At 46.1% G+C, this 26,633-nt stretch overlaps 1 protein-coding gene across 3 annotated transcripts in view; it reads right to left on the reverse strand.

The window, feature by feature from the left end:
* Positions 1 to 26,633, reverse strand: part of LOC135376064 (proton myo-inositol cotransporter-like) — a 173,648-nt gene that overhangs the window by 24,143 nt on the left and 122,872 nt on the right. For all 3 annotated transcript variants that reach the window (XR_010417519.1, XR_010417518.1, XM_064608656.1), the window contains exon 7: positions 6,475 to 6,695. Coding sequence is in view for 1 of the 3 variants with exons in the window: in XM_064608656.1 (XP_064464726.1) it covers positions 6,475 to 6,695 (221 nt within the window). In the remaining 2 variants the exon portion in view is untranslated. The remainder of the gene's footprint in view (positions 1 to 6,474; positions 6,696 to 26,633) is intronic.

Raw genomic sequence — 26,633 nt, forward strand, 5'->3', positions numbered from 1 at the left:
TGACAGGTTGACCCAATGAAGTTGACGCGACTGAGAGCGTCCGCCACCACATTATCTGCACCACTGATGTGCTGAACGTCTGTGGTGAACTCCGAGGTGGCGGGTCTCACGAGGGGTGTAGCTTGTGCTGCATGAAGAAAATGCGTAGACGAGGGGCTTATGATCGGTGAATACAGTGAATTGTCGGCCCTCCAAGAAATGGCGAAAGTGCTTGACGGTGAGATATATGGCCAGGAGCTCGCGACCGAAGGCACTGTAGCGAGTCTCCTGGGGCTTCATCTTGCGTGAAGAGAATGCTAGAGGGCGCCAAGCGCCAGAGATACGTTGTTGGAGGACGGCGCCGACAGCTGTGCTGGATGCATCGACCATGATGGACGTTGGGGCGTCGTGTTGAGGATGGAATAGAAGGGACGATGAAGCGATTGCCTGTTTGATTGCCTGGAAGGCAGCTGCCGCTTCAGGGGTCCAAACCAGCACAGAGTGTTTCGAGCGCTTGGTGGCGAGCAGAGCTTCGAGGGGACTCAGTTTGGCTGCGCATGATGGCACAAAGCGCCTATAAAAATTCACCAGCCCCAAGAATTGTCGTAGTTTGGTGACGGAAGCGGGCTGCGGGAAGTCTTGAATGGCAGCGACTCGGGATGGTAAAGGCATGGTGCCCTGGCTGCTGACATGGTGGCCAAGGAAGTCGAGTTCTCCGACTCCGAATTCGCTCTTAGCGGCGTTGATAATGATGCCGCTCTGTTGCAAGCGGGTAAAGAGCGCCCGAAGATGATGTTCGTGCTCTGTTGGGGAGCGGCTTGCGAGGAGGAGGTCATCCATGTACGCGTAGACAAATGGTATTCCGCGAATGGTAATCCGAGAAGCTCCCCCTTCTTGTCATCGGCAGAAGAAATAAAGACCGCATATTTAAAGGCGTAAAAACTCGCCCAGTGTGGTATAAAATGAACAAGAAGGCATGGATGACCCGGGCTCTTTTTGAAGACTACATCAAGCGGTTGGACATGAAATTCGAGCGCGAGCAAAGAAGCATGGTAATCTTCGTGGACAGCTGCGCTGCGCACGGCGCTATTGACAACCTTCGAGCAATCCGGCTTGAGTTTTTGCCGCCCAACACCACCAGTGTGCTGCAGCCGATGGACCAAGGCATCATACGAAACTTGAAGGTCCACTATCGATCGCGGCTTCTGTCGCGTGTTGTCCTGTGCCACGAACAAGGAACAAAGTACAAAGCGGACTTGTTGCCTGCGCTCTATATCCTCGCAGACGCCTGGAAGGCTGTTAAGGAGAGCGCTATTGCGAACAGCTTTCGTCATGCTGGGTTTTGCGCGCTGAGTGCTATTACCGGAAACGAGAGCAGTGACACATGTGGCCCGCGATGATGACGGCTCAGTGGACGGCGCGGCTTTAGTGGAGGATCTGCGCGGCTCAGGAATGGCGATTCCCGCTCCCATATCGTTTGGCGATTACGCTGAGGTGGACCGGTGCACAGAATTTTGCGCTGAATTCACCGATGATGAGATCGTCGCCGAAGTTCTGAACCTGCCTGCGGATGGATCGGACGACGACGAGGATGACGACGAGGATGACGACGAGAACGTAGGCGAACCTCCGTCTGCGTAATGCGCAGATCCTCGCGGCCATCGATACGCTCGGACGAGTTTATTCCGACAGTGTGACATTATCAGAAATGCAGCGTGACGTTCTGTCTCGTGCGCGCGCTGCTAGGTAGACGCGTATCGACACTTTCTTCCGTCCCGTGTAAATTTTTTTGTAATAAACGCCAGTGTGAGAGTGGATTTTTATGATTAACTACTAATTCGGACTGCTCGATTCGGATAAATCCCGTGATCATTAGAAGTCCGAATTAACGGTCGGCGACTGTAGTTGACTACCATAATTTAGTTGTTCGTGATCTTAGGCACCTTGAGGCTTGTGTTAACACAAGCCTCAAGGTGAAGCACACAATGTTGTGTGTTTCAGCCTGAGAGCAGTTGCTTTCCACTGTGTACGGTTCATGCATAACCAGGGGCAAAATGCTAAGGACATGTTCGAAGCTTATTGAATGCGCATGGCATAAACATCAAGGAAGGCAGGGTAGTCCTACGACAATGCTGCGTCCATGAGTAGAACGTACAAAGGTCTTCAAGCACGAGTACGACAGAAAAAGCACCTGGCTACGTGGGTTCCTTGCTCAGGGCACTGTGTGAATCTGGTGGCAAAATTAGCTGCCGGGTGCTGTCGTGCTGCTGTTGCCTTTTTAGATTACCTCGAGCAAGTATACGAGTTCTTTACAGCATCCACGCATAGACACAAAGATAAACACGAAGACACAGGAGATGAGCATCCTCACCACAACGGTGTCCGGCGACTGCTCAACAAAGCAGCCCGTTCCAGTACCGAAAACACGGTGGTTCTGTAGAGCGGATGTTGTGTGAGCCGTCAGCGGATACTGTCTTTTCTTTAAAACGTTATTAGGTCTTTTAACGTCGTTAAAACGCCTCTCTGCGTTACTAGCAATCGAGATGAAATGGCTGAAGTGAGCTATAAAACTGGCGGTGTCATTGACTTGGGAATTCATGCGCCCTTTTGGGACGATATTTTAGACAGAGTGGACAAGAATAGCAAAACGTTACAAAGTCCATAGATAGACCTGAACAGCGACCTGAACATGCTTTGACCTGAAGCCGTGAAGCATTCTATCACTACCGCATGGTTGGGGAAGATGTAACTGGAACGAGGGAATTTACTGCAGTATTAAAGCGCAATTGACGATCCAGTGTATATACGGCTGACGTCAATAGGCTACGTAACTGCCCCTGAAGCACGGTTTAGTGGCCTTTCATAGAAGGTCCGAAGAAAGAACTTCCTCCAGCCCTCTAATCAATTTAGCTTCTCTTGATCAAGGGCTGTCCGCGTACGAAGAGCTATCGCCCTTGTTCGGTATCTCTTTGGAGAAATCTGCATCCTGGAGGTATACATTTCAGCCTCTGTGCTAAGGCATTTTTGCAAGACGAGGTCGGCAGCCGAGAATCTTTCCTCTACGCACTGATCATGGAGAATGAAGTGATGGAAGTTTTCCCTTATGTACAGGTTGCTCTTCATGTAGATCTCAGTGTGATGGTTAGCAGCAATCCCTGTGAGCACTCATTTTCGATACTGAACCTCATAAAGAACAGTCATCGGGCAACCATGACGCACGGCGGACACCTTGTCACTCTTATGCAAAAGGACATTCTTAAACCGCTTGATTTTGCAGAGCTCATTACCGATTTTTGAGTTACGAAGTCAACGAAGGTTCCAGTTTGCTCTAGCAGCGAAATGTAGTCTTGAATAGGTTGCAAGATAGTAGATACTAGATCTTAAAAGATGTTCACTGTAAAAGCTGTAAAAGCTAATGTGAAGTACTCTTTCTGGAAGCTGTGTGGTAATAAACGAACCAACTGCTGGACATTGAACTTTTTCATATACGTATATATCGCACGGAATATTCGCACCAAGGCCAGGCATCTGTATGACCATAATTTACACTCGGGAAGCACCATGAAAAGTACTGATGGTGCAGAAGGACCCCACCATGTACGCTGCCCCGGGCCCCCACCACTGTAAGTCTGGCACTGCACCAATCACACAAACAAGCGGGACATGGAGCTAGACAGACAGCGGACCATGCAGCAGACGACGCTGCCAGCGATAATCTCCAATGAGGTTTGAGCATGACGTCATGCACAATGTCCAATCGGGTGGAGGTGCATTCCTCCCGGCAAACACTTGTGAAAAAAGTGCCCCAAATCAGGGTGTCGAACCGAACCCGAACCGAAAACCGTACCCGAATTGTTATTTTTGCCGGAACCGAACCCAAACCCGAACCGAAATTTTCATGACACTGTTGAACCCGAACCGGAGCAGAACCGTAAAAAATAATAGCGGTAACCGGTTCGCAACAAAACGGTTCGGACGTAAAAGAAGTCAGCATAAGAGTTCCTCTCTATCCCCGAACGAAGACACGTTGGTATCATCATCACGCGCCTATATCATTGATTTCAGAAATTTTCACCTAGCAGTCAGACGACGACGTATAGTAAGTATACTTCCAGCGTCTTTTTAACATGTTGAAGCGCAGTTGTCCTTGAGAGCGCCGCGGCTAGTGCCCCGCACGCGTTGCGGCGTCTACTCTTCAGAGACGAGGTGCCACGCCTAAGAATGAAACAGGAATGAAGTAGGCCAGTTATATAGCTCTACAGGACGAATATGTGATCAAATAAGCAAAGATTTCCCTTTACATGTGAGCAGTACAAATTAAACAAGTCAGAAACATAAGAAGTAGAGAAGGAGCGTACGCAGAACGGTGCCTGTTTGATTGGTCGTAGTTTGAAAAGTAAATGTGGTTCTGCTTATTGGTAGCGCAGTTATGTCGTGACACATTGCCTTTGTGTTGTGGATTAACTAGTACACTGCTGTGAGCTCGGACAGAGTAATACCTAAGACACACGGCACGCTCTAAGGGCCTTTCTGCAAAAGGGGTGCTGAAAATCGCACGTGGCTCCAGTTATCGTTTGATAAGCGAACCATGAAAACAGCATTCCATTTTGCCGTTATCAGAAGGTTCGCTTGCTAGAAGATAACGGGCGCAACGAGCGTTTTCCTTTGGAGCGGCCGTGTGTCTTAGGTATAAGGCTCGCAGGCTTATTTTCGGCATGCTTCAGTACGGTTTCAGGTCGATTCACGCTGCGAAGGCAGTGTGCCGGCAAGTACTGTCGTCTATGTTACGCTGTCCATCTTATTAGGCTTCCTTTAAGTGTATCTTGCTGGCACTGTGCGTGTGAAAAAAGAGATTTTGGAAACAGAAAGTAGCAGGACTACATCGCTTCAACAGCGTGGACTCTATTTGCAATAAGTGTTCATCCATTTCTCATTTCTCTCGCTAAAGGGCTACATCACCGCTAGAGACGTCAATGCAGACAACAGCAGTAAGCTATTAGCCACGCATTTCCTGATAAAATCAGTTTTATGGAACATATAAAACGGAAGCGTTGAACCGGTTCGCGAACCGGTTCGGGGCTGCGAACCGGTTCGAGTTTTGGCGTGGCCGAACCGGAACTGAACCGGAACGAAATCAAAACAACGCGAACCCGAACCCGAACCGAACCCGTATTTTTTGCGGTTCGACACCCTGCCCCAAATGCATCACCCGAAATCGCCATCAGTATTGCTCGTGCCGTCCGTAGCTCGGCGCGCGGTGCTTTACCAGCACCCAACAGCTCTCACAAAACCTGTATCAAGATGCGTATTACTGCGCACGGAGCAATCAGTGCCTCTCTATTGGTCGGATGCCACAAGCGTGTCCGGATTGGTTGCCGGAATTTGAAAACTGTACTTCGCGCTTCCTCGCCTGCGTGCTGCATACTCATCGGCGGTTTCATTTGAAATTTGAACGGTGGACGCCGGGTCTTTCGTTGGGAGGCAAGTGCGTTCGCCGTCTTATCCGTGTATTATGGTGTCTTTGATCGTGTTGTACTGTTTCTCGACACAGGCTCCATGTCGGACATCGCTTCGATTTCTGCACCTACTACCTAGCTCCTCTAGCGGTACCTGAACACAACTCTCTCGCGTCCGCGATGTTGCCCTATTCTGATTCACGGAGGCCGACGTTCTCGTTGCTCTGTTTATTTTTTATGCTGAGTATGGTTTCCACAATTTTTCTGCAGATTTCGCATGCATAAATGCGCCATCGTGCACCACCGGAAGTTCGTTAGTTAGGTAGACAATAAGCTAAGTGCTGCTTACGTTTTTCTGCACACACCCTGTACAGAATCTCAGGAGTCGGTATTCCTTCCATAAAACGAAGGAATCAAAGCAAATTATTGTTACTTTTAAACTTTTAATATCGGACCTTTATGTTGTGTGTGTGTGTTTTTTTTTTTCGCCTTGGGGACCGCTGGTCATGCAGGCTTTCGGCGGAGTCCGGAGGTATCCATTTTAGAAAAAACAAATGAACGTGGTTTGCGGTTTCGAAACATTCGATTTGCCGTGTTGGGCAGTAGGATTCGGATTCACGAATCTCAAATCCGTGCCCAGGATTCCAGGATTCGGTTGGCATATCCCTAATAAATATCAGAGGTGTATAAAACATTATTAGGTAAACAACGCCACCGAACATTGATACTTGTAAATACTTGATGCCATACTTCCGAACTTGCTACTAGATTGCAGTAAGAAATTTCCGTGCCCTTTAAATGCTAGAAAAACTGTGAGTGACGCGGCAGATGTGCTGCATATTTCAATTACTTGTTGAAGGTGATCTTTAATTGGTGAAGTAATATTCCGTTGCCATCAAAACAAAGAGCTTCTTATCTGAAATGATTCAGAGAAATGCTTTTTGCTTCTAACTATACAACATACCCGCTACAACCGAGTTCAACAGCAATAATGGGCGCATTGCGATCAACATTCCCTGAATACAGATACACGGCTCACCAGGAGCAAAGAAGAAAAGATACATCACAAGGCCCAGTATAGTCATCCACCACTGCTTGCTGGGGCACCAGTCATAACCCCACACTGCTGTAGAGCTATGGTTGCTGCATGGTCCCACTGAGGAATGCTGCATATTCTTTGGGTCCACTTGCAGACACATGCCACTTGAGTCAGAGGAGCAGAAGCCACAAAGCGGACTGTTCACACATTGCGCACATGTACTGAAATAAATTGACCAAACATTACAAAAATTCCCTGATATAATCCTACTCTTAGGAACAACTCAAAGAAAGCATTTTCGACACACGACTGAATTAATTTATTTCAAAGTTTCCTCTTTCACAGATGGTGTAACGGTGAAATAGTTGCCTAGCAATTAAACCTACTCAGGGCGTAGTTGTGTCGTGAGAAACTGTGTCGAGCTTCACACGTGGAAAAAATAACGAAAATGTGTTGTCCACGTCACTGCTCACATCAAACCTCCCCGGAACACGTCATTGCAGGTGAACCAAAACGCAAAGACGGCGCTGATGACACTGTACCCCAGCTTTACGTGGCTCTTTGCTCTCTGCCGCGGCGATGCTCCATATACGCCAGACTGACGGACCTCTCAGCAACATGTGTCCGTGTACAAGCACCTACCTTTGTGCATGTCGACCAAGGTACTAGCATAATACAAAATGCTGATTTTAGAGCTCATATCCAGCATTGTTTTATTACTTAAACAGTCTAATAAAAGAAAAAATAAAGGCCTACAGCAGTGACGTAACTGGGGGGGGGGTTCAACCCCCAGGAAACAAGGGGGAATCCTCCTCCCTCATGCAGGTCCCCCATAGAACCCCTCCTGAAATATTTTTCTGACTATGCCGATCCTCTAAAGTTTCTTTTGTTTTATTTTTTAGTTTTCTAAATTTCGCCAGAAATACCCAGGTGTATATGCATGCCTTTCCTGTGCTGTATTCTTTTTCTCTCTTTTTTTTTTGTTTTGCTTTTCGTTTCTGAAGTTTTGTTTTGGGTGATTGCAAGACTAAATTTTGACCTACAAGAATAGTGGTCAACTTCCCACAAGAACACTGTGCAATTTCATTTCAATTCAGGCAGGGCCTCACCCTTTGGGTCTTAAATTTTCTTCGTTATTTTTTATGAGATAGCTCCACATGCGGCATGAACATTGGCGTTGACCCAGCTTTCCGAAACAGTGTAGTAGATATAAAATAAAGAGTGCAGGTAGAAAGCACGCGGGTCGCGCCCGGATGCATATTCTTGTCACTTTGGAGTACCAATTTTGGCGTCTGTCACGACCATCACTTCGACCTTTCTACTACCTAATTACTGCGCCATAGGCTATGACCCCGCGTGATATTTATTGTCCCTCAACAGCGGAAAGTTTCGTAAAAGAACGCAAAACTGTTGCCCATTAAATTTTGCGCACTTTTTGTGACCCTGTTTGTGCCGTTATCTTTGTAACATCGCACTAAAATACATACTAAACGAAACCTTGACGTTCACTCTTTTTAACGGTATGGAGCGCAAGTCCTGTCTCACACTGTTCAGCAAGAATTCGTACCGGAAATAGTTTAGGTACGGAAATCGGCCGTAAGGGCGAACTGCACCCAAGGGAGGGGGGGGGGGAGAGGGGGCGGCGTCACGAGATGGGGGCGTGGTCGCTCCAAAATGAGCCAATCAGAGCGCGCCATAGGGAGCGGCCGTTCCGGCGGTGGCTAGAGGAGGAATACGATGTAGTGGGCGAAGTCCCGCGCGGGGCTTTGGACACTTGACTTCCGGAAGTGTGGTGGCGCTGGGGGATGATATGCAATGCCAAGAGAAGTTGCGGTGGCTCTGTAGGCGAGCGTGGTGTTGAACGAAGGATCGTGGTATGACTTATCTGTTAAGATCGCGTGCGCCTGCTCGGTGTCGCCATCGGAGAGATCGATCATTTATCTGGATCGTTTTGACCGTGCGCGTAATTTACTAATTTACGGACTGCTGTGACTTGTGGTGACTTTTCCCCTTTGACCGTGATATCCGTGCCTGTAATTCACGGATATACGGTTTCATGAAGTAAAGACTGCTGGTCGTTGTGATTTCTCTCTTTTTTTAACCGCGATATCGGCGCGTGTAATTTACTTTACGGGCGAACGCTTTCACAGAAAGCGTATGACGTGTTGTGGCGACTTTTTCGCCTTGTTTGTATCGTAATATTCGTGAGCTCTCTGACCGCTCGACAATAAATAGGCAAGAACGAAGTGTCAGTGATTGTGGGTTCTTGCTTATGTACAGGTGACATGGTTTATGGCAAGGCAGAGAATGCAAGCACAATAAATCGACACTGTATATAACAACAGTAACTGCCTACACGTAAATAAACAAAAAACTTTTTTTCCTTTGACCGTGATATCCGCGCGTGTATTTTACGGAAGCACGCGTTCATGAAATCAAGCGTTTGACGGCTTTTTCGCGTTTTTCATAGTTACACAAAGAGATGCGATGTCGTTGCGGAACTTGTGCTATTTGCTCGTGCGAAAGTGTAGCAGAGGGCAGTGCAGTAAGAGCAACTGTGCAGGCAAGGACAAAGAAACAGGCTGGGAGTGTATCAAAATCAAACGGTTTATTGGGAGTCAAATACGGAGATTTCCTAAAGTTGGTGTCATCTCTCCAAACATGTCATAGGCCTGTACGGCTGGCCAGAGGGCGCGAGTGCGCATTGCTTTCAGAGACGCCTGTGGCAGTTTTGTGCAACTCTGCTAAGTACACGGTGTGCTGTTTGGCATAGCCACACAGTACTTCGTACGGCTGGGATATGCTTAGGCTCTCTTACTCGTTCTCTGAAGTGCGCGGGATTGACGTTTTTTTTCTAGTTTTTTTTCTCTAGTGAACATGTGGATAGTGTATGGCGAACTTGCGAGTAGAGCACCTGAGAAGTAGTTTTTGGGGGTGGGGTGGGTTGAGAATTTTGTTAGGAGTAGCAGAACAAATCGGGAGAAGAGTTCAATTTCTCCTTGTTTTTTTTTTCTTTTTCTTGCAGACAAACAAACAAACAAAACGTTTTTTTTTTTTTTTTTCTCCAGCAAATGTCAAGAAAGGGACGCTACTCGTCAAGCAATACGCAACATAGGAAGGGTTTTGTAATGTGAATGTGCAGGATGCAGCGGGATTAGCGGCATGATAGCAGTCTTGCCCCGCGGGTGGTTTTATAGGCTTAGCGCCCTATGAGGCAATAGGAAATGTTAAAAGAGCCGCGGTTTTTCCTTTTTTCGAATTATCCACGGCAAATTAAACAAAAGCAAGGCTATGAGATGAAATTCTAGAGCATTATTCATCCTCTGATATGCGATATGGCTCTGAGTGTTCCGCATAATTCATTTTATCAGCACTACAAACCCGGGAGTTTATCTTGGCGGACCCTGTATATGTCACAAGTCAGTATGTTCTCAATGTTTTATTTCACGTCTCTCGGCACCCCACTTCCATGGAAGTTTAGCAGGCCTTGGTAACATTTGCAGAGCAGTAGGACATTTAACATAGCTACGATTTTATGATCGGTGCCTGGAGGTTGACAAGGGCCCCACACACTTTCATTACTTTACCCATGTGGGGAATTAGGGCAAGCGGTACGCCGTTGTTCAAGACATTATACAGTTTCAACCTCTGAATTACACGCTCTACATGGATTCTTACTTGTGCTATGACAAGTGTAGAGTTCATGTCCTCTACAGAAAGCTGACCTCCCCCAGTGTTGAATGGTGGCATCAGGAGAACAGCTCCCTGTTCCCCCATTATAGTTTTTATCGCGGGGAAACCCTTGTCGCTCATTACCAGGCAGAACATGTGTGAGAAAACCAGACTGCCTTGTTATGAGGGAATCTGAGTGCCGTCCCCCATAGGGCTCAGAAACAAACGCAATCATGCCATTGGGAATGATACCCACAAGCCACTTAAGAGTGTATCCCCCCTTATAGTGAGAATAAAGGTACTAATGTTGTTCCTACGAACGCTTGTGGGACGAACGGTAGTGATTAAGCGAAAAACTTGAACCAACACGTGCGACTGTAGCCGAAGCGAATACGACTGTACTTAGCAGAGTTGCGAGACTGGCCCACCAGGGGAGAAAAGCAGCGCTGCCGTCGCCCCCCGAAACTCCAGCCGAACATGCCTATACACAAAGGACCACAATCACATGGCATCCTTTGCTGTTGATATGTATATCATCCAAACCAAAGTGAGACAGCCAAAAACAGATGAACACCGTTGTACGATGACCGCCTGCTGAATGCTCCTGGAACATTTTTATTTATAAACCCCTAGTGTGGACCCATATCCATGCACATTCTTCTTATTTTCTCTTCTTATTTTTACTGTTCCTTTATTTAACTTATTTTGGCACTCGAAGCGACACCGAATTACTACGCATTTTACAATACTTTTTTCTTATTTTTGCTTTCGTAACTGCTGTGTGAATATCAGAATGATTCAGATAAGTAATGTAATCTATTCTATACGCGTAAACCACATATGTATTGCTGTACACTCGTTCTGAGAATGCATTTGCACTGGTCTGCTGCATGATGCACCTTCGGTGTCTCGCCACGTTATGAACGCGAATGAAAAGACACAGAGAAGTACCTTCTATAAATTTCGATTTCTTGCGCTTAATCTTATTTGACGAGGATCAGTGCAAATATCTCCCGTGTAGAGTAATTACACTCATGTGAGAACAAAGAAACAGAAAATCTGCTAAGCTCCCCATCGCGCCATTCTAATCGCGGTCAGTCGACGTATTGTTCCTGAAATGTTTTCAGGACAAATTTTCGACACAAATTGGGTGTAAGGGGCAATACAAAACACCATGAATAAATATGATAACAAATATTACGTGCAAGAAAAAGGAGGACAAGCCAGAAGAAGTTGATAATGGCGGCAAGGCTAGCTGACATCCGAAAAGAACACTCGGCAATGAAGCGAGCAAAGATCCCAGCGTCAGGAGCAGGACTCCTCTTTCATACCTTTTGCACACATCCTTCTGTGTTTGAAAGGTTAACAACCTCTAGGTCCTTGACTAATACCATCAAGCATATTATCCCACAATAATCGCGGTGGTGTTTGTCCGCATTAAATAGTAAATAGTAATAGCGAACATGTAATAAACATGATCACGCCGTAAGAACATAAGGCACCGTAATTTGAACTTTATTTCTAGTTTTCATCTGAATCACCTTAGAGACCAAAGAAAACGATTTTTGACCCCAGCCACGTGTACGCCTTGGAATTTGGGATCATCTTATTGTCCCCCGTGTCTCTCTGGTGTACTCTTGAGCGACCTTGCCCATTGTGGTGTGGGGTTCTGTAGCACAGATATACCAAAGTTCATTGTAAGGAAGAGCTCCAGAAGGGGCACGATCGCCCCCCCCCCCTTTTTTTTCTTTTGATCTGCCTGCAAAACGCACGATAAGGCAATGGGCATGCCCCGTGAAATTGAGTGCTAAATTTATTCTCCAGTTATCTCGGAACGGCCGTTAATAGGATTTTTTTTAAATTTCGATTTGTTCCAGATGCATTCACATTACCTCCTAAAAACAGACTCGAAGCAAATTTCCACTTTTAGCAAAGGAAACGCCATTAGTGACTTTCATAAAGCAGGTTCTCCGTTCCTTGGCCTATCCGCTATAAGAATTTAGAGATGTGAAAGTAATCGCAAATGCTATGAGCCCGATAGAAAGAATGTGCAACGAAATGAAAGCAAGATATGTAAAGAGGATGACTGCAGTTTTTCAGATGTAGACTGTGACTTTCATGCGATTCATTCAGAGTGACGCATGTGACATGCGACCGCTACATTCTTTTCACTCCTCAGCCATCGTCTTCTTCAGTTCACTGTTGCGCTGTTCACCGTTTTCTTTAGGTCTACTCATGGAGCGCCGTATTATCCATTTTATTTTTCCCTATACTTTAACAGAAGTGTCATTGGAAGTGTGCGGGCAATTGATCGCGTTCAAAGCGCTGCAACTTTCACAAATGAATGTCTTCTACGGGTCACATGGTGGCGTGTTGAGTGAAGCAGCATTTGATGAAACGGCACTCGATGAAACTGTGTTCGATGAGACGGACGGACACCAAAGTAATTCGCTCACGTGGGCAGGGATCGGAACCGTTATTTTTTCGGTTCGGGTACACTGGTTCGGTTCAGGTTGAGTTCCGGAATTGCGCAAGATATAGATTCGAATCGATTCAGGAAAGTGCATTTTGAGCAGATCGCCAAGGGTAACTTAAAAGTAGGCACATCCTACGGTTCTGAAACAACACAAGTGTGCTTTTTTGTTGCCGACACAGCACTCGTTCACCTCAACACTGCGCGTTTCAGCTCTGGTGCAACGTTACGGTAGCATACTGTCCCTATGTTCACTCATCGTATGCACCCTGTTACAACCTGCTCAGGCACTGGCCGTTATTTTCAGGTTGCCGAGGCAACAAAATTCGCGTACATAGTGATGGTGATAACGGAACAAAGCCTACAACTGCCAAAAGAAAGACGTAACTAAAGTCACCAACTCGTCCTTTTGACTCAGTGTCGAGTTCAGCCATTTCATTGAACCGCCATTCTCTTCTTCTGTCTCATATGCTTTTGGAATTTGGTTTGATAAAAGTCTGCTAGTCTGTAAAGCAGTGAAGGAAGAGAGAGAGAGAGGAAAGAAAGAAAGAGAGGCCAGATTCATAATCGAGATCCCGCACCTGAAATACGATTTTACTATGCGGACAATTATATCTAACGTTTGCAGATGCAATTATGAGAGCCGTGAATCTGAGAACACAAATATACATAATAAACATATGAGTCTGAGATCATAAATCGGGGCAGTTACGAGATAAGAAAGTGTATTTCACTTTTTAATTAGTAACTAACTTGGACAAGTGAAAGGGACAGCATGAGGCATTATTTTGTAAGGCCTGCATCACTGGATATCGAAACCGATACTTCAGCCATTGCGCTCCCTTGACCCAGCTATCAGGCTGCTCAAGTATTCGATGGGGCCTGTTTAAGCCGGGTGGAGTCTGTCGCTTTTCGGTGTGTGTATGAAATGTACGATTTACCAAGATTTATATTCGCAACGGTACAAATCGGTAGAAAGCGTATCGCGTTCACTAAAAGCCACAAAATTGTTTCAACAAAGTTTCAACCACATATATGGCTGCTTCCAATCCTCATGTCCTGTTTTGCACTGAGTCTGTCGCTTTTCAGTGTGTGACGCATGCCCCATTGTGCCTTGGGGTAGTGGGCCGCACCTTACGTGGCGAATTTCCCCATTCATTTACTTATTTGTTGTTGTTCAGTGTGTGTATCTAATGTGTGCCAAGATTTATATTCGCAACGGCACACCGCGGTAGACAGCGTCTCGCGTTCACTAAAAGCCACAAAATTGTTTCAACAAAGTTTCAACCACATATATGGCTGCTTCCAATCCTCATGTCCTGTTTTGCACTGAGTCTGTCGCTTTTCAGTGTGTGACGCATGCCCCATTGTGCCTTGGGGTAGTGGGCCGCACCTTACGTGGCGAATTTCCCCATTCATTTACTTATTTGTTGTTGTTCAGTGTGTGTATCTAATGTGTGCCAAGATTTATATTCGCAACGGCACACCGCGGTAGACAGCGTCTCGCGTTCACTAAAAGCCACAAAATTGTTTCAACAAAGTTTCAACCACATATATGGCTGCTTCCAATCCTCATGTCCTGTTTTGCACTGAGTCTGTCGCTTTTCAGTGTGTGACGCATGCCCCATTGTGCCTTGGGGTAGTGGGCCGCACTTTACGTGCCGAATTTCCCCATTCACTTACTTATTTGTTGTTGTTCAGTGTGTGTATCTAATGTGTGCCAAGATTTATATTCGCAACGGCACACCGCGGTAGACAGCGTCTCGCGTTCACTAAAAGCCACAAAATTGTTTCAACAAAGTTTCAACCACATATATGGCTGCTTCCAATCCTCATGTCCTGTTTTGCACTGAGTCTGTCGCTTTTCAGTGTGTGACGCATGCCCCATTGTGCCTTGGGGTAGTGGGCCGCACCTTACGTGGCGAATTTCCCCATTCACTTACTTATTTGTTGTTGTTCAGTGTGTGTATCTAATGTGTGCCAAGATTTATATTCGCAACGGCACACCGCGGTAGACAGCGTCTCGCGTTCACTAAAAGCCACAAAATTGTTTCAACAAAGTTTCAACCACATATATGGCTGCTTCCAATCCTCATGTCCTGTTTTGCACTGAGTCTGTCGCTTTTCAGTGTGTGACGCATGCCCCATTGTGCCTTGGGGTAGTGGGCCGCACCTTACGTGGCGAATTTCCCCATTCATTTACTTATTTGTTGTTGTTCAGTGTGTGTATCTAATGTGTGCCAAGATTTATATTCGCAACGGCACACCGCGGTAGACAGCGTATCGCGTTCACTAAAAGCCACAAAATTGTTTCAACAAAGTTTCAACCACATATATGGCTGCTTCCAATCCTCATGTCCTGTTTTGCACTGAGTCTGTCGCTTTTCAGTGTGTGACGCATGCCCCATTGTGCCTTGGGGTAGTGGGCCGCACCTTACGTGGCGAATTTCCCCATTCATTTACTTATTTGTTGTTGTTCAGTGTGTGTATCTAATGTGTGCCAAGATTTATATTCGCAACGGCACACCGCGGTAGACAGCGTATCGCGTTCACTAAAAGCCACAAAATTGTTTCAACAAAGTTTCAACCACATATATGGCTGCTTCCAATCCTCATGTCCTGTTTTGCACTGAGTCTGTCGCTTTTCAGTGTGTGACGCATGCCCCATTGTGCCTTGGGGTAGTGGGCCGCACTTTACGTGCGAATTTCCCCATTCATTTACTTATTTGTTGTTGTTCAGTGTGTGTATCTAATGTGTGCCAAGATTTATATTCGCAACGGCACACCGCGGTAGACAGCGTATCGCGTTCACTAAAAGCCACAAAATTGTTTCAACAAAGTTTCAACCACATATATGGCTGCTTCCAATCCTCATGTCCTGTTTTGCACTGAGTCTGTCGCTTTTCAGTGTGTGACGCATGCCCCATTGTGCCTTGGGGTAGTGGGCCGCACTTTACGTGCCGAATTTCCCCATTCATTTACTTATTTGTTGTTGTTCAGTGTGTGTATCTAATGTGTGCCAAGATTTATATTCGCAACGGCACACCGCGGTAGACAGCGTATCGCGTTCACTAAAAGCCACAAAATTGTTTCAACAAAGTTTCAACCACATATATGGCTGCTTCCAATCCTCATGTCCTGTTTTGCACTGAGTCTGTCGCTTTTCAGTGTGTGACGCATGCCCCATTGTGCCTTGGGGTAGTGGGCCGCACTTTACGTGCCGAATTTCCCCATTCATTTACTTATTTGTTGTTGTTCAGTGTGTGTATCTAATGTGTGCCAAGATTTATATTCGCAACGGCACACCGCGGTAGACAGCGTATCGCGTTCACTAAAAGCCACAAAATTGTTTCAACAAAGTTTCAACCACATATATGGCTGCTTCCAATCCTCATGTCCTGTTTTGCACTGAGTCTGTCGCTTTTCAGTGTGTGACGCATGCCCCATTGTGCCTTGGGGTAGTGGGCCGCACTTTACGTGCCGAATTTCCCCATTCATTTACTTATTTGTTGTTGTTCAGTGTGTGTATCTAATGTGTGCCAAGATTTATATTCGCAACGGCACACCGCGGTAGACAGCGTATCGCGTTCACTAAAAGCCACAAAATTGTTTCAACAAAGTTTCAACCACATATATGGCTGCTTCCAATCCTCATGTCCTGTTTTGCACTGAGTCTGTCGCTTTTCAGTGTGTGACGCATGCCCCATTGTGCCTTGGGGTAGTGGGCCGCACTTTACGTGCCGAATTTCCCCATTCATTTACTTATTTGTTGTTGTTCAGTGTGTGTATCTAATGTGTGCCAAGATTTATATTCGCAACGGCACACCGCGGTAGACAGCGTATCGCGTTCACTAAAAGCCACAAAATTGTTTCAACAAAGTTTCAACCACATATATGGCTGCTTCCAATCCTCATGTCCTGTTTTGCACTGAGTCTGTCGCTTTTCAGTGTGTGACGCATGCCCCATTGTGCCTTGGGGTAGTGGGCCGCACTTTACGTGCCGAATTTCCCCATTCATTTACTTATTTGTTGTTGTTCAGTGTGTGTATCTAATGTGTGCCAAGATTTATATTCGCAACGGCACACCGCGGTAGACAGCGTATCGCGTTCACTAAAAGCCACAAAATTGTTTCAACAAAGTTTCAACCACATATATGGCTGCTTCCAATCCTCATGTCCTGTTTTGCACTGAGTCTGTCGCTTTTCAGTGTGTGACGCATGCCCCATTGTGCCTTGGGGTAGTGGGCCGCACTTTACGTGCCGAATTTCCCCATTCATTTACTTATTTGTTGTTGTTCAGTGTGTGTATCTAATGTGTGCCAAGATTTATATTCGCAACGGCACACCGCGGTAGACAGCGTATCGCGTTCACTAAAAGCCACAAAATTGTTTCAACAAAGTTTCAACCACATATATGGCTGCTTCCAATCCTCATGTCCTGTTTTGCACTGAGTCTGTCGCTTTTCAGTGTGTGACGCATGCCCCATTGTGCCTTGGGGTAGTGGGCCGCACTTTACGTGCCGAATTTCCCCATTCATTTACTTATTTGTTGTTGTTCAGTGTGTGTATCTAATGTGTGCCAAGATTTATATTCGCAACGGCACACCGCGGTAGACAGCGTATCGCGTTCACTAAAAGCCACAAAATTGTTTCAACAAAGTTTCAACCACATATATGGCTGCTTCCAATCCTCATGTCCTGTTTTGCACTGAGTCTGTCGCTTTTCAGTGTGTGACGCATGCCCCATTGTGCCTTGGGGTAGTGGGCCGCACTTACGTGCCGAATTTCCCCATTCATTTACTTATTTGTTGTTGTTCAGTGTGTGTATCTAATGTGTGCCAAGATTTATATTCGCAACGGCACACCGCGGTAGACAGCGTATCGCGTTCACTAAAAGCCACAAAATTGTTTCAACAAAGTTTCAACCACATATATGGCTGCTTCCAATCCTCATGTCCTGTTTTGCACTGAGTCTGTCGCTTTTCAGTGTGTGACGCATGCCCCATTGTGCCTTGGGGTAGTGGGCCGCACTTTACGTGCCGAATTTCCCCATTCATTTACTTATTTGTTGTTGTTCAGTGTGTGTATCTAATGTGTGCCAAGATTTATATTCGCAACGGCACACCGCGGTAGACAGCGTATCGCGTTCACTAAAAGCCACAAAATTGTTTCAACAAAGTTTCAACCACATATATGGCTGCTTCCAATCCTCATGTCCTGTTTTGCACTGAGTCTGTCGCTTTTCAGTGTGTGACGCATGCCCCATTGTGCCTTGGGGTAGTGGGCCGCACTTTACGTGGCCGAATTTCCCCATTCATTTACTTATTTGTTGTTGTTCAGTGTGTGTATCTAATGTGTGCCAAGATTTATATTCGCAACGGCACACCGCGGTAGACAGCGTATCGCGTTCACTAAAAGCCACAAAATTGTTTCAACAAAGTTTCAACCACATATATGGCTGCTTCCAATCCTCATGTCCTGTTTTGCACTGAGTCTGTCGCTTTTCAGTGTGTGACGCATGCCCCATTGTGCCTTGGGGTAGTGGGCCGCACTTTACGTGGCGAATTTCCCCATTCATTTACTTATTTGTTGTTGTTCAGTGTGTGTATCTAATGTGTGCCAAGATTTATATTCGCAACGGCACACCGCGGTTGACAGCGTATCGCGTTCACTAAAAGCCACAAAATTGTTTCAACAAAGTTTCAACCACATATATGGCTGCTTCCAATCCTCATGTCCTGTTTTGCACTGAGTCTGTCGCTTTTCAGTGTGTGACGCATGCCCCATTGTGCCTTGGGGTAGTGGGCCGCACTTTACGTGGCGAATTTCCCCATTCATTTACTTATTTGTTGTTGTTCAGTGTGTGTATCTAATGTGTGCCAAGATTTATATTCGCAACGGCACACCGCGGTTGACAGCGTATCGCGTTCACTAAAAGCCACAAAATTGTTTCAACAAAGTTTCAACCACATATATGGCTGCTTCCAATCCTCATGTCCTGTTTTGCACTGAGTCTGTCGCTTTTCAGTGTGTGACGCATGCCCCATTGTGCCTTGGGGTAGTGGGCCGCACTTTACGTGGCGAATTTCCCCATTCATTTACTTATTTGTTGTTGTTCAGTGTGTGTATCTAATGTGTGCCAAGATTTATATTCGCAACGGCACACCGCGGTTGACAGCGTATCGCGTTCACTAAAAGCCACAAAATTGTTTCAACAAAGTTTCAACCACATATATGGCTGCTTCCAATCCTCATGTCCTGTTTTGCACTGAGTCTGTCGCTTTTCAGTGTGTGACGCATGCCCATTGTGCCTTGGGGTAGTGGGCCGCACTTTACGTGGCGAATTTCCCCATTCATTTACTTATTTGTTGTTGTTCAGTGTGTGTATCTAATGTGTGCCAAGATTTATATTCGCAACGGCACACCGCGGTTGACAGCGTATCGCGTTCACTAAAAGCCACAAAATTGTTTCAACAAAGTTTCAACCACATATATGGCTGCTTCCAATCCTCATGTCCTGTTTTGCACTGAGTCTGTCGCTTTTCAGTGTGTGACGCATGCCCCATTGTGCCTTGGGGTAGTGGGCCGCACTTTACGTGGCGAATTTCCCCATTCATTTACTTATTTGTTGTTGTTCAGTGTGTGTATCTAATGTGTGCCAAGATTTATATTCGCAACGGCACACCGCGGTTGACAGCGTATCGCGTTCACTAAAAGCCACAAAATTGTTTCAACAAAGTTTCAACCACATATATGGCTGCTTCCAATCCTCATGTCCTGTTTTGCACTGAGTCTGTCGCTTTTCAGTGTGTGACGCATGCCCCATTGTGCCTTGGGGTAGTGGGCCGCACTTTACGTGGCGAATTTCCCCATTCATTTACTTATTTGTTGTTGTTCAGTGTGTGTATCTAATGTGTGCCAAGATTTATATTCGCAACGGCACACCGCGGTTGACAGCGTATCGCGTTCACTAAAAGCCACAAAATTGTTTCAACAAAGTTTCAACCACATATATGGCTGCTTCCAATCCTCATGTCCTGTTTTGCACTGAGTCTGTCGCTTTTCAGTGTGTGACGCATGCCCCATTGTGCCTTGGGGTAGTGGGCCGCACTTTACGTGGCGAATTTCCCCATTCATTTACTTATTTGTTGTTGTTCAGTGTGTGTATCTAATGTGTGCCAAGATTTATATTCGCAACGGCACACCGCGGTTGACAGCGTATCGCGTTCACTAAAAGCCACAAAATTGTTTCAACAAAGTTTCAACCACATATATGGCTGCTTCCAATCCTCATGTCCTGTTTTGCACTGAGTCTGTCGCTTTTCAGTGTGTGACGCATGCCCCATTGTGCCTTGGGGTAGTGGGCCGCACTTTACGTGGCGAATTTCCCCATTCATTTACTTATTTGTTGTTGTTCAGTGTGTGTATCTAATGTGTGCCAAGATTTATATTCGCAACGGCACACCGCGGTTGACAGCGTATCGCGTTCACTAAAAGCCACAAAATTGTTTCAACAAAGTTTCAACCACATATATGGCTGCTTCCAATCCTCATGTCCTGTTTTGCACTGAGTCTGTCGCTTTTCAGTGTGTGACGCATGCCCCATTGTGCCTTGGGGTAGTGGGCCGCACTTTACGTGGCGAATTTCCCCATTCATTTACTTATTTGTTGTTGTTCAGTGTGTGTATCTAATGTGTGCCAAGATTTATATTCGCAACGGCACACCGCGGTTGACAGCGTATCGCGTTCACTAAAAGCCACAAAATTGTTTCAACAAAGTTTCAACCACATATATGGCTGCTTCCAATCCTCATGTCCTGTTTTGCACTGAGTCTGTCGCTTTTCAGTGTGTGACGCATGCCCCATTGTGCCTTGGGGTAGTGGGCCGCACTTTACGTGGCGAATTTCCCCATTCATTTACTTATTTGTTGTTGTTCAGTGTGTGTATCTAATGTGTGCCAAGATTTATATTCGCAACGGCACACCGCGGTTGACAGCGTATCGCGTTCACTAAAAGCCACAAAATTGTTTCAACAAAGTTTCAACCACATATATGGCTGCTTCCAATCCTCATGTCCTGTTTTGCACTGAGTCTGTCGCTTTTCAGTGTGTGACGCATGCCCCATTGTGCCTTGGGGTAGTGGGCCGCACTTTACGTGGCGAATTTCCCCATTCATTTACTTATTTGTTGTTGTTCAGTGTGTGTATCTAATGTGTGCCAAGATTTATATTCGCAACGGCACACCGCGGTTGACAGCGTATCGCGTTCACTAAAAGCCACAAAATTGTTTCAACAAAGTTTCAACCACATATATGGCTGCTTCCAATCCTCATGTCCTGTTTTGCACTGAGTCTGTCGCTTTTCAGTGTGTGACGCATGCCCCATTGTGCCTTGGGGTAGTGGGCCGCACTTTACGTGGCGAATTTCCCCATTCATTTACTTATTTGTTGTTGTTCAGTGTGTGTATCTAATGTGTGCCAAGATTTATATTCGCAACGGCACACCGCGGTTGACAGCGTATCGCGTTCACTAAAAGCCACAAAATTGTTTCAACAAAGTTTCAACCACATATATGGCTGCTTCCAATCCTCATGTCCTGTTTTGCACTGAGTCTGTCGCTTTTCAGTGTGTGACGCATGCCCCATTGTGCCTTGGGGTAGTGGGCCGCACTTTACGTGGCGAATTTCCCCATTCATTTACTTATTTGTTGTTGTTCAGTGTGTGTATCTAATGTGTGCCAAGATTTATATTCGCAACGGCACACCGCGGTTGACAGCGTATCGCGTTCACTAAAAGCCACAAAATTGTTTCAACAAAGTTTCAACCACATATATGGCTGCTTCCAATCCTCATGTCCTGTTTTGCACTGAGTCTGTCGCTTTTCAGTGTGTGACGCATGCCCCATTGTGCCTTGGGGTAGTGGGCCGCACTTTACGTGGCGAATTTCCCCATTCATTTACTTATTTGTTGTTGTTCAGTGTGTGTATCTAATGTGTGCCAAGATTTATATTCGCAACGGCACACCGCGGTTGACAGCGTATCGCGTTCACTAAAAGCCACAAAATTGTTTCAACAAAGTTTCAACCACATATATGGCTGCTTCCAATCCTCATGTCCTGTTTTGCACTGAGTCTGTCGCTTTTCAGTGTGTGACGCATGCCCCATTGTGCCTTGGGGTAGTGGGCCGCACTTTACGTGCCGAATTTCCCCATTCATTTACTTATTTGTTGTTGTTCAGTGTGTGTATCTAATGTGTGCCAAGATTTATATTCGCAACGGCACACCGCGGTTGACAGCGTATCGCGTTCACTAAAAGCCACAAAATTGTTTCAACAAAGTTTCAACCACATATATGGCTGCTTCCAATCCTCATGTCCTGCTTTGCACTGAGTCTGTCACTTTTCAGTGTGTGACGCATGCCCCATTGTGCCTTGGGGTAGTGGGCCGCACTTTACGTGGCGAATTTCCCCATTCATTTACTTATTTGTTGTTGTTCAGTGTGTGTATCTAATGTGTGCCAAGATTTATATTCGCAACGGCACACCGCGGTTGACAGCGTATCGCGTTCACTAAAAGCCACAAAATTGTTTCAACAAAGTTTCAACCACATATATGGCTGCTTCCAATCCTCATGTCCTGCTTTGCACTGAGTCTGTCGCTTTTCAGTGTGTGACGCATGCCCCATTGTGCCTTGGGGTAGTGGGCCGCACTTTACGTGGCGAATTTCCCCATTCATTTACTTATTTGTTGTTGTTCAGTGTGTGTATCTAATGTGTGCCAAGATTTATATTCGCAACGGCACACCGCGGTTGACAGCGTATCGCGTTCACTAAAAGCCACAAAATTGTTTCAACAAAGTTTCAACCACATATATGGCTGCTTCCAATCCTCATGTCCTGCTTTGCACTGAGTCTGTCGCTTTTCAGTGTGTGACGCATGCCCCATTGTGCCTTGGGGTAGTGGGCCGCACCTTACGTGGCGAATTTCCCCATTCATTTACTTATTTGTTGTTGTTCAGTGTGTGTATCTAATGTGTGCCAAGATTTATATTCGCAACGGCACACCGCGGTTGACAGCGTATCGCGTTCACTAAAAGCCACAAAATTGTTTCAACAAAGTTTCAACCACATATATGGCTGCTTCCAATCCTCATGTCCTGCTTTGCACTGAGTCTGTCGCTTTTCAGTGTGTTTATCAAATGCGTGGCAAGATTTATCGCAACGGCATACAGCGGTAGAAAACGTATCGCTTACATCCACAAGGCAGGGTTTTACGCAGGAGCAGAGTGTATATACATACACACAGAAATGAGTAGAATGAAATGAAAGATGACTCCTGATTGGCACTCAACACGATTCATTCATGATTTCCAATAGTGCTTTGGTTTACCTGTAGGCAGTTTTGGTTATTGTTGTTGCATACAGTGTTGATTTATTGTGCTTGCATTCTCTGCCTTGCCATAAATCATGTTACCTGTACATAAGCAAAAACCCACAATCACTGACACTTCGTTCTTGCCTACTTATTGTCGAGCGGTCAGAGAGCTCACGAATATTACAATACAAACAAGGCGAAAAAGTCGCCACAACACGTCATACGCTTTCTGTGAAAGCGTTCGCCCGTAAAGTAAATTATACGCGCCGATATCGCGGTTAAAAAAAGAGAGAGAAATCACAACGACCAGCCGTCTTTACTTCATGCAACCGTACCTCCGTGAATTACAGGCACAGATATCACGGTCAAATGGGAAAAGTCATCACAAGTCACAGCAGTTTTGACATCAGCAGTCATCGCAACGACATCGCAACTCTGTGTGTAACTATGAACAACGCGAAAAAGTCGTCAAACGCTTGATTTCATGAACGCGTGATTCCGTAAAATACACGCGCGAATATCACGGTCAAAGAAAAAAAAATGTAATCACAAATCACAAGGACCAGCAGTCTTCACTTCATGAAACCGTACCTCCGTGAATTACAGGCACGGATATCATGGTCAAAGGGGAAAAGTCACCACAAGTCACAGCAGTCCGTAAATTAGTAAATTACGCGCACGGTCAAAGCGATCCAGATAAATGATCGATCTCTCCGATGGCGACACCGAGCAGGCGCATGCGATCTTAACAGGTAAGTAATACCACGATCCTTCGTTCAACACCACGCTCGCCACCGCAACTTCTCTTGGCATTGCATATCATCCCCCAGCGCCACCACACTTCCGGAGGTGAAGTGTCCAAAGCCCCGCGCGAGACTTCGCCCACTACATCGTATTCCTCCTCTAGCCGCCTCCAGAACGCCCGCTCCCCATGGCGCGCTCTCATTGGCCCATTTTGGAGCGACCACGCCCCCCTCCCGTGACTCCGCCCCCTCTCCCCTCCCCCTTGGGTGAGAGTGATTATTTACAAATTACGGGCGTGAGGGCGCGCTGCACCCAAGGGGGGGCGGGGCCGGGAGAGGGGGCGGAGTCACGGGAGGGGGCGTGGTCGCTCCAAAATGAGCCAATGAGAGCGCGCCATGGGGAGCGGGCGTTCCGGCGGCGGCTAGAGGAGGAATACGATGTAGTGGGCGAAGTCTCGCGCGGGGCTTTGGACACTTGACTTCCGGAAGTGCTGACTTCCGGAAGGCGCTGGGGGATGATATGTAATGCCAAGAGAAGTTGCGGTGGCGCTGTAGGCGAGCGTGGTGTTGAACGAAGGATCGTGGTATGACATACCTGTTAAGATCGCGTGCGCCTGCTCGAGATCGAGCGTTTATCTGGATCGTTTTGACCGTGCGCGTAATTTGCTAATTTACGGACTGCTGTGACTTGTGGTGACTTTTCCCCTTTGACCGTGATATCCGTGCCTGTAATTCACGGAGGTACGGTTTCATGAAGTGAAGACTGCTGGTCGTTGTGATTTGTGATTACATTTTTTTTTCTTTGACCGTGATATCCGCGCGTGTATTTTACGGAAGCCCGCGTTCGTGAAATCAAGCGTTTGACGACTTTTTCGCGTTGTTCATAGTCACACAAAGAGATGCGATGTCGTTGCTGAACTTGTGCTATTTGCTCGCGCGAAAGTGTAGCAGAGTGCAGTGCACTAAGAGTAACTGTGCAGGCAAGGACAAAGAAACAGGCTGTAAGTGTATCGACATCAAACGGTTTATTGGGAGTCAGATACGGAGATTCCCTAAAGTTGGTGCCATCTCTCAAAACATCTTTACTTATAGTCCAGATACAAAGGACCACAATCACATGGCATCCTTTGCTGTTGATATGTATAGTGAGACAGCCAAAAACAGATGAGCACCGTTGTACGATGACCGCCTGCTGAGTGCTCCTGGAACACTTTTATTTATAAACCCCTAGTGTGGACACATATCCATGCACGTTCTTCTTATTTTTACTGTGTACTTATTTTACTTCTTATTTTTTGTGTCAAAAATTTGTCCTGAAAACATTTCAGCAAAAATACGTCGACTGACCGCGATTAGGATGGCGCGATAGGGAGCTTAGCAGATTTTCTATTTCTTTGTTCTCACAGAAGTGTAATTACTCTACACGGGAGATATTTGCACTGATCCTCGTCAAATAAGATTAAGTGCAGGAAATCGAAATTTATAGAAGGTACTTCTCTGTGTCTTTTCATTCACGTTCATAACGTGGCGAGACACCGAAGGTGCATCATGCAGCAGGCAAGTGCAAATACATTCTCAGAACGAGTGTATGCGGTAATACATATGTGGTTTATGCGTATAGAATAGATTACATTACTTATCTGAATCATTCTGATATTCACACAGCAGTTAAGAAAGCAAAAATAAGAAAAAAAGTATTGCTAAATGCGTAGTTATATTCGGTGTCGCTTCAAATGCCAAAATAAATTAAACAAAGGAACAGTAAAAATAAGAAGAGAAAATAAGAAGAACGTGCATGGAAGTTCAGCAACGACATCGCATCTCTTTGTGTGACTATGAACAACGCGAAAAAGTCGTCAAACGCTTGATTTCACGAACGCGGGCTTCCGTAAAATACACGCGCGGATATCACGGTCAAAGAAAAAAAAAATGTAATCACAAATCACAACGACCAGCAGTCTTCACTTCATGAAACCGTACCTCCGTGAATTACAGGCACGGATATCATGGTCAAAGGGGAAAAGTCATCACAAGTCACAGCAGTTTTCACACCAGCAGTCATCGCAACAACGTCGCATCTCTTTGTGTGACTATGAACAACGCGAAAAAGTCGTCAAACGCTTGACTTCACGAACGCGTGCTTCTGTAAAATACACGCGTGGATATCACGGTCAAAGAAAAAAAAATGTAATCACAAATCACAACGACCAGCAGTCTTCACTTCATGAAACCGTACCTCCGTGAATTACAGGCACGGATATCACGGTCAAAGGGGAAAAGTCACCACAAGTCACAGCAGTCCGTAAATTAGCAAATTACGCGCACGGTCAAAACGATCCAGATAAACGCTCGATCTCGAGCAGGCGCACGCGATCTTAACAGGTATGTCATACCACGATCCTTCGTTCAACACCACGCTCGCCTACAGCGCCACCGCAACTTCTCTTGGCATTACATATCATCCCCCAGCGCCTTCCGGAAGTCAGCACTTCCGGAAGTCAAGTGTCCAAAGCCCCGCGCGAGACTTCGCCCACTACATCGTATTCCTCCTCTAGCCGCCGCCAGAACGCCCGCTCCCCATGGCGCGCTCTCATTGGCCCATTTTGGAGCGACCACGCCCCCCTCCCGTGACTCCGCCCCCTCTCCTCTCCCCCTTGGGTGAGAGTGATTATTTACAAATTACTCCAAAAGACGTTGGACTCAGTGATAGTGGGAATGGCATCTATAGGTGACTGCCTATTGCAGAGCATCCTGCTACACAGGCCATTTATACAATGTCATATGCTATGAAGAGAAATATCTAAGACGAAGATGCTCAAATCGAGTTGTGGGCCGCATTTACTACATCATGAAAGGCTGCACAGAAAGGAAATTACCACAATTACCGTAAAATACC

Source organism: Ornithodoros turicata, unplaced genomic scaffold (genome assembly GCF_037126465.1).
Source record: "Ornithodoros turicata isolate Travis unplaced genomic scaffold, ASM3712646v1 ctg00001007.1, whole genome shotgun sequence".
Classification (NCBI taxonomy): Eukaryota; Metazoa; Arthropoda; class Arachnida; order Ixodida; family Argasidae; genus Ornithodoros; species Ornithodoros turicata.